This window comes from Trichechus manatus, unplaced genomic scaffold (assembly GCF_000243295.1).
Source record: "Trichechus manatus latirostris isolate Lorelei unplaced genomic scaffold, TriManLat1.0 scaffold00030, whole genome shotgun sequence".
NCBI lineage: Eukaryota > Metazoa > Chordata > Mammalia > Sirenia > Trichechidae > Trichechus > Trichechus manatus.
The window spans coordinates 8,757,079-8,773,800 of record NW_004443966.1 but is presented as its reverse complement, the minus strand read 5'-3'; the positions used below and the strand labels follow the sequence as shown (position 1 = coordinate 8,773,800).

Genomic DNA, 16,722 nt, shown 5'->3' with positions numbered 1-16,722 from the left:
TCCCCTGCAGTAGTTCTCAGCCCGGCCTGCATACCAGAACCACGTGACCCCCAAAACACTGATGCCTGGGCTCACTCTGACCTTGGAGACCAGAACTCTGAGAGGGGGCTGGGGCATAGCTATTTCTTGTAAGTTTCACGAGGAAGGACTGCTTTAGAAACTCCTGATTTTGCACTCTTGACAGTCTTCACAATGAGAAGGGGGGGAGAAAAAGCAGCCGCCAAAAATGAACCCTTTCCAGGCGTGAAGCAGATTTACGGCTTTATTCAGTGTTGAAACTAAAATGTCAATAAATAAGAAGTAAAAAGAAGAGCAAACAGAAACAGCTTCCACGGTGTTTATTTTACACTGAATGAAGAGCGTCTGTACAACGGACGGCACAGTGCGCGCCCGGCCCTAAGGCAGGACGCTAAGAGAAAGGGCCAGGGTCAGCTGGAGAAGAGAAAAACTGCAGAGCTCAGAGAGGCGGAGCAGCCAGCTTGATGAAGGAGTCTCGGGAGAAGTGAAGCAAAGAAACTTATCTGAAAGAAGATAAAAGGTGGGAGAAAAAGAAAACAGTGGCACAACGGAAAGAGAAATGAAAAGCACACAGGAGGGCAGTGCTTGAAACCCAGGTGAGGAGCACGCATGCAAACACCACCAGCGTCTGCACCCGGGGGCAGGTGGCTAGCCTCGCCCACCACGTCCGCACTGGAGGCCCTCACAGCCCCTTTGGGTCCAGGTCCATTCTAAGATGACCGATGAGCAGAATTTAAAAACACATTTTAAGCTAAGCCCACTTTTCAGAATATTTCATCATACTAGCTGCGCAGGGTTTTCTCATAGAATGGGCTCTTCTTTAGCACTGGGAAAGGCCTTGGAGACAGGTGATCTGACCCACCCCTCATTTACAAACGAGGTAAGAGAAGGTGGATAGTTTCTGTGGTGACAGCCATGTCTCCGAGGGGACTTTTCTTTTTAAGGCTGGAGCCCCTGCAAGCTCCAAAGCAGCAGGCACATACCACACTTGCCAAGCTGCCATTTTTCTGCAGGGCTAGAGGGATGACAGGTGGGCCTGGACAAGGAATTTCCGGCTTCAGTGGAGTTCAGCGAGATAGTGTGAGAAGGACTAACCCTCTAGGGAACATTCCAGGTTAGAATTTAAAGAGGCAGAATAAGCTCAAGGCTTCCATTTGGTTAGTAATATGTAAGTTAGGTGTGTATGAAAATGAAAACATCTACTCCAAATCCTACTGCCCCACAGTAGTAAAACCTGGACCATTAACTCCAAAATTGATCGGTCTGTATACTCTGTGTTTTATTTCCCGTTTCTTTGACCTGGGTTGTCGTGAGTGTTTATGTGGGCATCTTAATTTCTATTACACGAACACAGAAAATTAAAGGTTTGGTTACCCAGGAGAGGGTTCATTTCTCTCTAGAATTCTTAGAAGGAAGGAAGAGGTCTTTTACAGCACTAAACTTCAGGCTGTGTTGGCTCATTCCTACTGCCTTTTGCGCAGGTCCTCAGTAGCCTGACCCTTTACGGTTTCCGTAAATTTTTCTTTCTTTTACGAAAATGATCACATTATATTTAATGAACCTCAGGAAACCAGTTTTGATATTTCTTGGGAAATTCCTACACAGATGTGCCACCTTCTAATTTTATTTGAGCCTAGTTTAATTTCCTAAAAAGGACAGTGCTCAAGGTCATTCATATTCCAGTTCATTGCTGGGCGGGAACAATCTCGCTCAGAGGTTATAAAATCAACAGACTCTGAAAGGAAAATGACCTGTACAGGCAGGTTTAATCTACTTGGTCTTCACACGAGTAGGATGTGAACGGCCCTGACTATGTTAGGATGATGAGAGGAGGACAGACAGGGGTACAGACGGAGACTATGGAGGCAGAGGGGCAGCAGTGGCTGAGTTTCTCGTGTGAGCATGCGGGCACGGTGTGAGCGGGCAGGGCGGATAAACATTTACATGGAAGTCATATCGTTGAGAGCGTGGTCCAGCTCCTCGCTGATGGCTTTGTACTTCAGTTTCTGAGCGTACAGCTCGTCTATGGCCAGGAAGTGGGAGGCAGAGGTGCAAGGACATGGAGAGTGACGGACAGATGGAGGGTGAGTGAGGGTGGCACGGATACCATCCCGACACAGCAGCAAGAAAAGGGCAATGCATGAAGGAATTGGTGCCGCAGCAGGTGGCCAATGCAGGAGGCGTGCGTTTTGTTTTTAAAATAAATCGAAACAAAAAGAAAAGAACAAAACCCATTAGAAAATAAAATAAGAAAGACTCAATATGAAAATCATAACAAACATGGTAGGCGTATCAGTGAGCCATGGTAAACCCGAAACAAAACCGCAGAAGGCTGCCTCCTAGCCAGGTGATGGAACATCTCTCTTTTATAGAGCTGTCTTTTAATCACACCAGAGTCGTCAGCCACCTGCAGCTATAAACAGTGGCAAAGTACCTCCAAGCGCAGTACTTCGGAAGAACAATTTGTAATCTGTAATCCTTATCTGGCTCTACCTTCAAACCGCGGACTCCCTGAACGAACTAGCCCTCTGCGAATCCATTTCTTACTTTCACTTAAACTACTCCTTGTGCTCGTCTCGCCCAAGCTGCCCGTCACTGGTTCAAGGAGGCATAAAAACCACGCTTTTCATGGTGTCGCTGTAGCACGCCTGCTTTTTGCTTTTCGCAGTGACGAAGGTTTCATATTTCGCTGTTTTGGCAGACTGTTCTGCAAACATTTGTCATTCTCTCTTCTCTGCTATTTTGATTATCTGTTTGCACCAGTCCATTCTCTAGCCCCTTCTGCCTACGGTGTGTATGTTATACGTATTTTTTCTTTTTCACAGGGACCCTTTACAAGCCCCAGAGCTCAACATTTACGATTTCTGTGAGGCAGAGTGGGTGTTGCCAAAATAAAACCGAAATGTCTTCGGCGTGAAATGTGTAAGCATAATCTCAAAACACGATGCCCTACTGACCATCTCCTCCCTTCAGGACACAGAGCATTTTGCTAAGATAATGACTCAGACTTGATACATGGAATAAGATGGAGTGTGTCTAAAAACAAGTCCACACCATTCTGACAACCGGGAGAGATCACTAAAGACGAGTCCCTCTCGCCTACAACCACCTTGCTCACAATGAAGACGAGCCTGCCACACTTCTGCAGAGCAGGAAGTAAAGCTGGATGGCATCTGCCCCATCTGGTGGCTGACTGTCACCTGGTGAGCAGAGGACTTGGGTCCAAGAGGTTGAGAGCCACAGCGAGAAAACCCCAGAGGACAGGCAGGAGGAATGTGCAAGAGCGAAGAAGCACATCATCGGAGGTGCACTTGGAGTACCAAATCATTTTGTCAGGTCGATCGATATTCAACCATATGGATTAAACTAAAAACAAAACTTAAGATCTTACCTTCTAAGTCATCAATGCTTTTCTCCAGCTTAGTTACTGACCTCTCTGCAAACTCGGCCCGAGTCTCAGCCTGTAACGATTTCATTTATTTGAGTCAAAATTGGGACGTTTTAAATGCCCAGTATCCACAAGTATAGGGAGAGTCCCTGGGCACTTGGCTGCTAACTGAAAGGTTGGAGGTTCAAGTCCACCCAGAGGCACCTTGGAAGAAAGACCTGCAATCTACTTCTGAAAAATCAGTCACTGAAAACCCTATGGAGCACAATTCTACTCTGACACACATGGGGTCACCATGAGTCAGAATCAACTGAAAATTAACTGTTTTGCTTTTTGATTGCTTTACAAGTATTAGGGAAAATTAGAGAATGAAAACCAAGCACAGCGCCTATCAAAGGGGACTGTGACAGATGGCAGCTGGCGTGCAACACTAACTCTAAGCCAAGCTTTGAAGAGTCTTGACTTGGATCAGCTCAACTTTAAAACAAGAAGCTCTGACCATCTCCATCAAAACAAACTCATTTGAAACGCAGCTGACTTCGTCTCCAAAACACTCTCATATTACCTCCTTCAGCTTGTCAGAAAGGACCTTGATCTCTTCCTCATACTTGTCTTCCTTCTGCGAGTACTGTAATTAGAAAAAGCATTCCAGATGTCAGGCCGCCGCTCACTCTATACTCATGTCTTCTCATACAGAGAAAGCGCCAGCCCAGCCAACAGATGTTCAAGGCCGCTTAGGAGGTGAAGAAACCTCCGATATTAAGTGGCTATAATACGTTCTCTGTTTTCTTGTCTATTGTTTTACACGGGAGAGGAACAAGGTAACGTATCCATTTGGCATTTGGTCGAAATTAAATTGTTGCAGACGACTCACATACCCAACATAAAACACATTCTCTGTTTAAAAAGAGAAAAAAAAGAATCCGTTATCTAACGACCATCAGGAAATCACCTCAAAAGGTTGCCATTTACCAAAATGCCTCCTGGACTGTTGCTCTCATCAGCAAGGCCTTAGAAGAGAAAAAGCAGCCTTCTGAGCAGCTTTTAAAAGATGCCTTTTGTCCCCACACCATGCTCCTGGCCTACCTTCTCGGCCTGGGCCTCCAGCGACTTCAGATTGTTGGTCACAGTTTTCAATTCTTCTTCAAGCTCGGCACATTTGCTAATGTTTTCGATCAGAGGCAGAAAGGATGGGAGACAGGCCCAAGGGAGGAGGAGAGAAAAAGGAGAAGGGTGGGAAAAAATGAAAACCGAGTCCTAGAGACGAACGGCTGCCTTCAAGTAGCCAAATCACCAGGTATTATAACGTGCTCAATGTCGCACGGACCCTGTCCCCCAGCCGTGCAACAGCAGAAAGGCCGGGTGACGGAATCCAACAACTCTGAAGTGTGATAATTTGGCTTCTTTTACGGCTGCACCAGAGAGCTTTTGTGAAGGAAAAAACAAAGGAGCATAAAGGACCAAAAGAAAGCTCTTCAGGCAGGATGTACGACAGCAGAGGGCGCAGTGGAGGCACGGTCGTTATACGGACTAGCAGACATTGGAAGCTGAGAGACGCCAGGGTTGCAGTTAAACCTGAAAACCACACGAGCCATCAGTACCTTATCCTCTGCAGCCATTAATGCTTTCAAGGTCTGATCCATTATTCTTAATTGTTCTTCCAGCTGTCGAACTTGGCTGTTAGTGGACACAGGAAATGCACAAGGCCATTCACAAAATCAGTGTGCAGGTCAGGCATGCAGTGATGCACACATTCACATACAGACACCCCACACAAGTCCTCTGTGTTCCATCTCGTGGCTCATCCGAGTCAAATGAGCACAGGAGGAGCCCGGAGCTGAAACCGGTACATGTGCAGCTGCCAGACGGTCATGCTGTTTAGTCACTGCTTTGCAGCTGCCCACACGCAGCCTCCTGATGCTGGCAACTTACCCTTCCGAGAGCTCAGCCCTCTCCTCTGCGCGCTCCAGGTCACTCTCAATGATGACCAGCTTACGGGCCACCTGCAGCAGGACAAACACAAGACACACGCCATGGGGCTTGTAAGCTTTGGGAGTGGTGGTGAAAGGTGCGGACCGAGTCCGTAGCCCCTGTGGGTTCTTGAAGAGGACTCTCTTTCCCGTAGACTGGAGAAGGCAATGCCCCATTAGGAGTTGCCAGCAGAAAGGAAAGCAGAGGCTTCCACTCCTAAAGAGCCGGAATGGTCAGTCATGACTGGGCAGTCTCGATTTTAAGTCCGACTGACCCAGGTTAAGTCTGTAATTCCATAGCAGCCAGACCAAAGCGTGGACGGAGGGAGAGATAGGAAACCCACCATCTCCAAAACAGCCGCATGAGACACGGTGCACTTGAAGCGGATAAGGTGGGCACAACTGAGAAGCTGCTGAAAATAATCCTAAGAAAAGCTCCATCAACTTAGAGATCTGTTCCTCAGCCTCCTTTCTGTGGAGGAGGTGAAGAACGCTGACAGAGCAAACACAGCTGGTATAAGTGGGTGAGGTGACAAATGGAGTCAAATTTGTGTTCCGTGGAAGGAAGAACCTAAGAAAAGAAGTGACCCTCTGAAGCAGTTCAAAATGAGGGGGAATACTGCAATGTGGAGTTAATGATGATGACAATGGAGGGTCGATGCCTCCAGGGTAGCCATGACTTGATACAATAAAGGAATAACCAAAGCCTTAACAGTCACATTGGCTCTGATCCCACAGGAGGTTGTTTTGATGGTGACAAGACCAGGAGCTGATCCACCTGTCAACCTGTGTTCATGATGGTATTCTACCACCCTTGAAGGAGAGAAGGACAGACAGAAAATGGTCTCCTTGAATCTACCCAAGAACGGCATGAACGGGACCGTTGCTCGCTGAATCACACAGGAAGAGCCACTGCACGGTGACAGGGCGAGAAGATCCTTCCACCAGACACCAGGGTCCCACCTCCCCCATCTCCTGGCGAAAGGTTGTTTGTCCTGCCTCTTTGGGGGGGGGAAAAAGCTTTGGTCTTTCCCAGTGCTACAGACTGGCTTCATTCAACTCTGGGATCCCCTAGCAGGATCAAATAAAAACTGCTTCCTGGAGGCAAAGGAACCCTGCTTCTCACAGCCACCCATTCCTTCCATGGAAGCAGATCGCTTCTCGCAGTGCATGCTGCTCCCTGGCCGCCTCAAGGCCACTGCTGGGGCATCTGTGAGGCGCTGGGACCCAGAAACTAACCTCTTCGTACTTGCGGTCGGCATCCTCAGCGATGTGCTTGGCCTCTTTAAGTTGGATCTCCTGAATTTCCATTTTTTCCTCATCTTTTTGGGCTCGACTCTCAATGACTTTCATGCCTCTGAAAAGAAGGGCAAGTGGGAAAACCCATGATTTAGAGCTGAACTCCCCAAACTCACGCTGCATCACTGTGGTATGCGAGGTTCCGAGGGACGGCAGACCAAGATAGAGCACAGAGCTACTTTTATTTTCCAAATCATGAAGCAAGACTTTCCGGAGCTAGGGGCAGAAAAAAGACACACACTTCCCTCTGTTCATTGTGAATGACATCTCAGTTTGGGTACTGATGCATCTAATCCCAAAATGAAGGGTAGCACGTTAGCACCCCATCCGAATCTGGGAGGCATGGATACAGGAAAAGCCAGCACACTCTGCTTGCTAAACAAATACAGTGATTTCTTCCCCTTCCTGGTGGGGAGCTTCAGCTTGAAAATGGACTAAAACTAGAACAAAAGCCAATCTGTCTTCATGTCCCTCTTTTCCTTCAGCCACAAAAATATGAGATCGAACCATATGAAACTGCTGACATCTGACCATTTCAGATCTGTACAAATGGCAGTTTCATATAGCTCAACCTGATACTTTAGATAAGCAACTGTGTTTTGCCCTTAATGGAATCCTTGATAATACAGGTGTTGGGAGACAGGACTGTTAGCATCTTCTAAGCTGACGTGTATATTAGGGTCCTCCTGCATTGGTGTTACGCTCTAGAAAATGTTAAGTGACCTGTAATAAGATTTGTGGAATAACAAGTAATGTTAAAATGGGACTCATTTACCAAAGTGTAAGTCGGCAGTAAGATAAGTAAACCACGATTTTTTGATGAAGCACTAGAATATATTCTAGGAGACCTGAGTTCTAGTCTTGGCTGGGCTACAAACTAGCTGGGAGACTTTGGGCAAGCCACTTCAGTCTCTGAGCCCTGGTTTCTCGCTTGCCAAACCAGGGATTTGGCCTAAATGATTTCTAAATTCCTTTTTACTCCAAAAATGTAACACTAACAGTCTGCCTTTAAGGTTTGCTAACAAGTGTATTTCAGGAAGGAGTCAGCCATAAAAGCACTGTTGCTGTAAGAAATGACCAGTCATCTTAAAGAATCCCAAAACTCTGGGTTAGAGAAGAAACAACGAGCAGCAGTGAATGGTGAGCTGAACACTTTAGCTAAATAGCTCCTTTAACCCTAAGGCCTGAACGGTATACGTGGGAACAGATGAAGAAATGCACAGAACGGTCAACTGCGTGTGCCTGCTCTGGTCCCGGCACAGGCAGAGACAAGTTCAGGGTTCTGAATTCTGTGTCATCCCTCAAGCAGCAGTCCCCTCTCTGGTCTCATGGAGCCTTTCTTGGAACGTTTCTGTGCAATATGGCAATCTCGTTCACGTGAACAGCTGAGTATAAGAGAAAATGCCTTCTAGAATGCAAGACGTTGTGCTGGTCTGTCTAAACCGTGGGCTCCCTTTACCATCACGAAGCTCAATCGTGCAGCAATAATTCCGGTAGAGCCAGGTTACAGTGGGGGTGGGCTCAGAAGACACAAGTACCTGACAGTATTTGTGTGTGTGTGCATGTGTGTGCGTGTCTTACCTGCATTAAGTCCCAAACAATTTGCTTTTGCAAATCGTTATTTCTGCTTCATCTGTGCTTTTTCTTCTACCTATTTGTTAGGTTATTCAACAACTGGCGGCCCATAACTCATTTATCTAGGCCTACATGTATGTACATACGTATATATAATTTTTTTTAATGCAGAATTGCTCTGTGGTCAGCAGAATTGAGAAAACCAATGTGCACCCCTGGAATTTTCTGTTTACACGTCATCTCCCTCACTGGATGGTGAGCTCTGTGAGGGTAGAACAGGATCTTTCTTTTCTTCATAACCTTGGGGCTTAAAAAAGTGCTTTGCACACAGTAGATGTTCCACTAATGTTAAACAAGCAAAACCAACAACGTCCATACCTGGAATCAACTGAGGAAATGATTCCACCAAAGGACCGTGAAATTCTCAGACCCCGGAAGTCAGAGAAGCCCTCCTGCTCCACCGGGAAGAAAGGCCTGAGCTGAGAGACAGGCCGGACGGCGCGTCCTCACCTCTCACTCTCGTCCGCTGCCTTCTCGGCCTCCTCCAGCTTCTGCAAAGCCGTGGCCAGACGCTCCTGCGCACGATCCAACTCTTCCTCAACCAGCTGGATGCGTCTGTTCAGAGATGCTACATCGGCTTCAGCCTAGGCAGAGAGTGAAAGCCATTTCAGAGTTGGAGAGAAAGTGAGGGTGGTGCCTTCAGGAAGCGGCTGAGACCGCAGCGCAGGACTTCAGACAGCAGCCTGGGCCTTGGCATGAGCTAGCTCTAAGTGCACCGCAGGCCCTCATCAACCTCGGAGTTTTCAGACACTCACACGGTGACTTATAGAGCGCACGTCCATACGCGTGTATCGACAAACCCACAGACACAATTCTCATCGGGCAGATGGACCACGCTAGTTAGCAAATGCTCTCACTTGGCTCCTTTCTTCTAGATTTCAACACCCTGACTCTACCTGCTGAAGGACAGCTTCAATTACAGCCACCTCACTTGTGCTGGCCTGGGGTGTAGACAGACAGCACAAGACTCACCCAGGGCTCAGCCATATAGACAAGAGCAGCACAGCCACCAATCCGACTTAGGGGTCTCATTTTCCCTTGTCCTGGCCGCTTTCTCAAAAGAGCCTTACAAACGAACTGAGACATTTTAAAATCCACTGGTTCTCAAACAGACACCACAGAGAGACAACAAAATCTACCAAACTTTCCCCATTCTTCGCCCCGAGTTCCTCTTTTAGAATAACTGGTCACACGAGAACAGGGCCAAGACAAATCTCCCAAGGGTTTTTGACGTAAGTTCAATGTAATTTCTTACAAGTCAAGGTTGCTACAAGAAGAATATCAAGCTCCTAAGCAGAAAAGCGACACAGATACAACTTTTCATTTGGCATCTAACTCTGAAATAGGATGTTTCTTTCTTGGGGACGCAGTGATTACCTACCGCTGTAAACATCTGTTTCCCTGAGCCTCAAACACTTGTGAGGGTGTGACAGTCCACTATACAAACTTGGACCGGAGGCCTTCTAAATATTATGCACAGAAGTGGGAAGATGGAATTCAGTAATCAGCGACCATTTCCTCATCCTCATCCACTTTGCATCCATGTTTATCCAGGGGCAGTGAGGTTTTCAGGACACTTGGGAGCTTTCTAAACATTACAATACACACTTAGGGACCCACGCTCATTCTCTATATACACTTCCGTCTTCTCAACTCAACTGTAAGCTTCCTAAGTACAAGGAATCACAGTTCCCTGCACAGAATACAGGCTCAGTACGTGTCTACTGAACAAAGTGAGTAAAACCAACCTAATTTACACAAAAGCAACTTTCTTGGCTCATGGACTCAACACACACTGTTTGAAGTGCACGTGAAGTTAGGGAGAGGCTGCGATTATGTGACTGTGTCCTTGAATCAGAGGAACATTCAGCTCTGCACATTCAGGTTTGGAACATTCTGAATGCCAGTTTTATCTGGGGAAGAGAAGGGATGAGGGCATCTCCAACTGCAGTGAGGGACTCTATAAGAGCATTTAAATACACTTTAATCTCGACAAAAAGTAACTATGTAGTAATTGCTCCATGGGGGAGAGCCCAGGAGGAAATGGTGAAATAAAATGAATCTGAGGAGAATTTACAACTGTGTCCCCCCACAAAGTAAATCATTATCAGCGCACAGCTAGTGACTGGGCTGAGCCAGGTTGGGCTGGCAGATAACCGTTTTTGCCTGTCGGTTTGTTTGTGAGGAGGGGCGAAGGCCACAGGCAGAACAAATTTAAGTGCAGGCAAACGATCTTTAAAAATCATTAGCTCTCTTTAAAAAAAGTGGAAGGACATAGACATTAAGGGTAGGATTTGGGGTCAGATTTTGTTACTTTCCATTATTTTCCATTTCCAGTAAAATTCTTATCCTTTATAAGCAGAAGAAAAATAAGCCGCACTCCCACCAAAAAACACCAAAACTCTGTACAGTGTCTAGGTCAAGCACTCAAAAGTATTTTCTTTAAGATATGAAGGCAAATATCCTTGTTACAGGTGCTGTGGTCAGTCAAGAAAGGTCAACAACATTTCTGAAACATTTCTGTAGCCACCAAGTTCTCAGTTCCCTGTTCTTTAGATATGGGCGCAAACCTTGAGGACTTTGTACTCACAGAGAGAAGACTGTTGACGCCTCAGAGAAATAACCCTTTAGATGAAAGTCTGGTCTACCTTCCTACCTACCTTCAGGGCACCGAGAGTAAGGAGACAGCACCCCATTTTGTTCTTGCCTCTGCTCAGGGGCTCCTCCTACCTGAAAAGCCTCCCCCCAATACCCATCTGTCTTTCATTGCACTGCACTCTAACCCTTCCTTCCTTCAGCTCGACTCCGTGCTCAGCAGAGCGCTGTTTTATAAATGTCCCCAACCCTCTCCCACAGATGCATGTTGCAGAAGCTCAGACTTCGTGACCTTAGGGGCTATGTCCCACAGGAGCACCAGCTGGCAGGGCCTCGTACACAGCACCCGAGCACTGATTCCAAATGGAGATGTGCGTCTAGGAGCCAATTTGTGGCACAAAGCAGGGCTGGCACACACAGAGAGCAGACTGGGGGTAGCTGGCCTTGCTGGGGAGCCACTCCAGGTCCTCAGAATGGGAAGGGTCCCCAGTCACCATTCACATCAGCAGTTCCTACCACCGGCTGGGTATCCAAATCAACTCCACTCCCAAAACCCATTGCCGTAGAGTCGATTTCGACTCACAGCAACCCTATAGGACAGAGCAGAACTGCCCAACAGGGTTTCCATGGAGCGGCTGGTAGATTTGAACTGCTGACCTTTTGGTTGGCAGCTGTAGCTCTTAACCACTTTGCCGTCAGGGCTCCCAGAATCAACTAGGAGATGTTTATTAAAAATACAAATGCCCAGGCCGCATCCCTGGAGGTTCTGATTCAGGAGGTCTGTGGGGAGGGCTGGAATCTGCACTATAAATAAGCAACTCGCTCCCCCCACCCCCCACCCCAAGAAGCTGGCAAATCCTGTGGGAACCAGTTATCTAGCTCGTCCTTAACAAGAAGAGGGAGGGGTCTTGGGCCTAGAGTACTGAAGTCCGCTCAGTCACACAGCCCGTCAGTGGGAGAGAGGAAGACAATCCAAGGGTTTTGGCTCCAGTGTGCTGGCTCTCCTCACTTCTTCTAGAACATCACAGAAGCCTCTGGTGGTTCTCACCCCTGGACTTTCTCTCTTCTGATGTCAGAGTGGGAGGGTTCTCTATTACCGTCCCTTCCCCCAGCCTCCAACTGAAGGAAAGGCCTTAGGGACAGAGCCTCACCGGGTCCAGGAGAATGGCCACAGTATCGAATGCCATCCATTACACGAGTCATCTCCATGCTTCCTGAAATAAGGCAGGGTATAAAATGGGACACTCCATAAAATAACATGAACAGGTAACAGGGAGCTCACGCAAGGACACTGAGCATTTGTCAATGCCCGCCGCCCCGGAGGTAGCAGAGCAGGTGGGCACAGGTGCTTGTAGGTTAAAATTGGGTCTTGAGAGTGGTGTCTGGGACATCTCTTTCTAAGGAAGCTTCCCCTGGAAAAACCCTGGACTCAGTTTCCTCAGGCCCTATCACACTGGTCTAATCTCAACTGAATGGTTCCCTAGAATTCACAGTATGTTTAATGCCGTAATTTAATTAAGGATATTTCTTTCTCTTACTTTTACCTTTTTTATTTTCTTTTTCCTGATTTATCATGCTCGGTGTTCAAAAGGCCCACTTCTCTTACCTTCACCAGCTTCTGTTTCCCATGTTTTCTCTAAGTTCCGAGGCTTATTTAGCTATATCCTGAAGTTCCTGCATCACGCACCTGGGCCATCTTAAGTAGTCTCTGTCAGTAAAAGCTCACAGCCACATGACCCCCTGTTATCTGAAAGCAGATATAAACACCAACGGGAGGATCAAGACCCCAGATGCAAATTATTTCCAGGCACGTAAATCACCCCTCATGGACTGGGTTAGCTTTCCTCTAACAACGGCCCATGTGTTGATACGCCAGCTAAGTCTTTCCATTTGGGGGGCTCGTTTCTTTTAGTTCAAAACTGCTATTGTGTCCCACCATGTAATGAGCTGCCCAGAAAAGTGACTGCTGTATAGTAACGGCTACCGAGGTCCTCCTGCAGGTCTTGTTAACGCTCACCTCTGCTGTCCCTGCACGCCACTCCTGCCGCCCCCAACACGCCACTGGCTACATAGACAGAGAACACCAGCAGGCTGTCTGCCCCGACAACAAAATACTACTCCAAATCAGGTCTGGAAAAAAAAATCTCACAAGGCCTACGTTTTTATGAAAGCCAGATGTTTCAGCCAATACAAACAAATTTAAAATAGCAATGACTTTTACTTAAAAAAAAAGTATTCCAGTTAGGACTACGAAGAAGAAATACTGGTGGGAGAATAATAGGATATCCTAAAAATCAATCCTCTCGAATATGTTTCCCAAGCCTTGCCCGGCAGCGAGTGCAGCAGGGAACGATCAAAGGCCGGGCCTTTTTATTGCTCGCAAACTGTGGTTCTGAGAGGGTTTCGCCCAACTTGCTGTGTAAGACCAAGTGACTATGGCCAAGCTAGACTTCTGTCCTTATATGGTAAGGACAGGGGAAAAAAACTACTGATGACATTAAGGGGCACTCTCATGGATAACAGATAAACACAACCTCCGCTATCTCTGCCACAGCCTGTAATTTATGAGGCATATTTGTACAATGAGGGAAAACAGACATGAAGCGGGCATTGTAGTGCCTCTGCCTTGCCTACATATAGAAGTGGGGACTGAGAGTATACATTCCGGTTACAGCTGGCCTGGCAGTGCCAACGCAAGCATGAACGCACTCCGCTCCCCAGGCCCAGAAACACCGACCACCTCCGAAAAAGGGAAAGGGCTGGGGAGTTTTGCAAAGTGTTTATTTCCCATGATTTAATAAAGTTATCCGTTACAATCCTGCTGGCTGCAACTTTAACTCTCCTTGTTTGCTGGGAACTACCCAGAAAGGAAGGAGCCTTGGTGGCGCGATGGTTAAGCACTCAGCTGCTAACCGAAAGGTTGGTGGTTGGAACCTACCAAAGGCTCCATAGGAGAAAAGACCTGGCCATCTGCTCCCGTACAGGAAACCCAATGGGGCAGTTCTACACTCTCCTATAGGGTCGCTATGAGCAGGAATCGAGTCCTAAGGACCAACCCAGGAAGGAGGATTGGTTCCTTCTTGCTATTTTTTTTTTTTTTTTTTTAATAAATAATGACAAAAAACAAACATAACCCTAGTGGGTCACAAGACCTAGAATCAACCATTATGCCATGTAAAGCAGCCTCATTCCAATCCTTTGAAGGGCCCACACACCTTGGAAAAACAAACCAGGAGGAAGTAAGGGATGGGTGCTCTTCTGAAGGTAAGTGCTGGCTTATTATGCCTATTAACTACAGCCCGTCTGAACAGTTGAGGATCTGAACTTAAGGCCAATTCTACAGTCAACTATTTTTTTGCAGTGGCTCATAAGTTTGTCACTGAAGTTTTATCACGGCTGCCAAGAGACTCTTCCTGCTAGCTTAACTCACAGCCCAAGCTGAAGTCCGACAACTACCAAGAAGTAACCTTAAATTAGCCACCCTGAAGTTCCAGTTTCAGAAGTCAGGAAAAACCCTCAAGGTGGAATTCTCTCTTCAGTGGCACGACCCAGTCCTAAATTGCTGCATTACAGAGTTCTGCATTCAATCATTCAAATAGACTGCTTTCAAAAGTTACTTTAAAAAAAGAAACTATTTAAACCACTTTTAACTGTAAAGCTTTGCGAAGAATGAAAGCATTGTCTTTAGCTAACTGGCACAGGCACAGCAAGGTCATAAAAATGATGCACAGAATAGCAGGTGAGTACAGAAGTAAAAACGTGCATCTCATACATGCATCTTCTGCGCCTAACATCGATCACCATGGCAGGAGGCAATACAAGGCTCTCCTGCGGAGGGTCAGAAACCCTGGTGATGTAGTGGTTACGAGCTAGGGCTGCTAACCAAAAGGCTGGCGGTTTGAATCTACCAGCCACTCCTCGGAAACCCTACGGGGCAGTTCTGCTGTATCCCGTAGGTTCGCTATGAGTTGGAATCGACTCGATGGCAATGGGTTTGGTTTTGGGTTTGTGTAGGGTCACACATCCCCTTCCTCACAGGGTGGGGGCAGTTTTCCAACTTCCACCACTAACATCACTTCAACCCACCAAACACTCTTTCCAGTCTGCCCACTTCCTCTCTCCATTCAAGTTCCAAAAAGAAGGCTTACTGAATAAAAGCATCTAAATGGAATATTTTAAGACGAAGGAATTAGTGGTGCCAAGAGCCATGAAGTTTTAGTAACTGCAATCACTTACATCACTGACTGCTGTGCCAGGTACCGCGGTAACCTCTTTACACACACTAACTCCTCTCAACCTCAGACAGTAACACGCACTATTACTACCCACATTTTAAAGTTAGGGGACAGAAGCACAGAGAGGTTAAGTAACCTGCCCAAGGTCTCACAGCCAGTAAGCAGTGGAACCAGGATTTAAACTTTAGCAGCCAGGGTCCAGAGTTCTTATTCTTATCCATCATGTTCTATTAGTTCTCATGGTTCAAGGGCAGCTGCTAGTCAGTCAGAATTAATTTTTCACCCAGCCAAGTTCAGAGACAGCCGTGAGATCTTGGTTGACTTCTCCTCTAAAGCAAATGAGGAAAATTATCTCCTGCCTATCGATTTCCTCATTCCTGTCTGCAGTGTGTCTGAAACTTCTTCTAGTCAGGCCTTCCTCTTAAGAGGACCCATTTGCTTCTGTGCATTTCAGGCAACACAGGTCTTCCGTTTCTGTGGCCAGCCCTATTGCCATTACAAACATTATTTAAACAGAACAATTTACTCAACCCAGAATAGCCCCGTGTATTAAGCACAGCTGGATATCATATTATCAATTGTCATAAAATTCCCAAGGTGTTTGAGCATCCTGATTTAAAACACACATACTCAAAATAAACAAATACCAAATACCTAAACCGCCTCTGAAAGCCTGTTCCTGATACATTTGCCTTAGGAGAATTGAAGGAAGCCAGGTACTTCGTTCAACAAGGGGGAGAGAGAAGCTGGTAAAAGAATACATTCAATGATTGTTGACTCTTATCCAACTTTTTTTTCAAGACTCAGTAACAAAGGAATACCGGTATGCATCTGTGTAAGAGAACTTGGGAGGGAGTAAGGTTAAGAAAGGGAAAGGTAAGAGAGCTGCATGCTATACAGTTCTTCCATCACAACGTGGCTCTGTCCATGTCTCCAACACCACAAAGAAACAGGCTCCCAGGAAACCATAGGGTCAACGGGGATGGCGGTTCAGCATCCCCAGGCCCCAAACTCCAGCAGGTCCTCACAGACGACCTACCAGCGCTCTTTCCCAGAGGAAAGGATTTCCAAAAGGAGGGACCTCCTTGCTTCCCACGCTCACAGAAAATAATGCCAGCAGCGCAAAGTGCACCTCCCGGGGGACCCCAGAGCCGAGGCGGAACGCCAGCACCCTAGAAAAAGGGCCCTTTCCTGGGACGGTGCTGCTTCCAGAACCTTCTCAACACCACCCCTCGGAGCTTTTCCTCCAGACCAGCGAGACAGAAACGAAGGGCACAGGAGAGTGGGCAGGGCCCCTCCCCCCAGAGCCCGACGCCCGCCGGCCCAGGTGCGCCAGGTGCGCCTCGGCGGCGTGGAGGCGGGGGCAGGGGGGCTCCCGGAGGGCCCTGCGGGGCGCCTCCGAGTGGGTGGGGCGGGTCCCTTACGGTCTCCCTCAGCTTCCTTTCGTGGTCCAGCTCGCGCTGCAAGCTGCCCGCGCGCTCCTCCGCGGCGTCCGCCTGCTCCTGCAGGCCCCGGATCTTCCTCCGCACGGCCTCCAGCGAGCTGCTCCCCGCCATGGTGCGGACCGGCGGCGGGCGGGCTG

At 47.5% G+C, this 16,722-nt stretch overlaps 1 protein-coding gene across 11 annotated transcripts in view; it reads right to left on the bottom strand.

Annotated features, from left to right (window-relative positions):
• TPM1 (tropomyosin 1) overlaps nt 1–16,722 on the bottom strand; it is a 29,221-nt gene that overhangs the window by 6,033 nt on the left and 6,466 nt on the right. For 3 of the 11 annotated variants that reach the window (XM_004374633.1, XM_023729695.1, XM_004374628.2), the window contains exons 3-8: nt 8,761–8,894; nt 6,616–6,733; nt 5,339–5,409; nt 5,008–5,083; nt 3,972–4,034; nt 3,410–3,479 (exon numbers count right to left, since the gene is read on the bottom strand). In XM_004374633.1, coding sequence (XP_004374690.1) covers nt 3,410–3,479; nt 3,972–4,034; nt 5,008–5,083; nt 5,339–5,409; nt 6,616–6,733; nt 8,761–8,894 — 532 coding nt within the window. Of the gene's footprint in view, nt 1–824; nt 2,042–3,409; nt 3,480–3,971; nt 4,035–4,492; nt 4,569–5,007; nt 5,084–5,338; nt 5,410–6,615; nt 6,734–8,760; nt 8,895–12,056; nt 12,120–12,511; nt 12,671–16,564; nt 16,717–16,722 lie in introns of those variants that run through there. The other 8 variants (XM_004374635.3, XM_004374637.2, XM_004374634.3 and 5 more) reach the window with 5 other exon arrangements.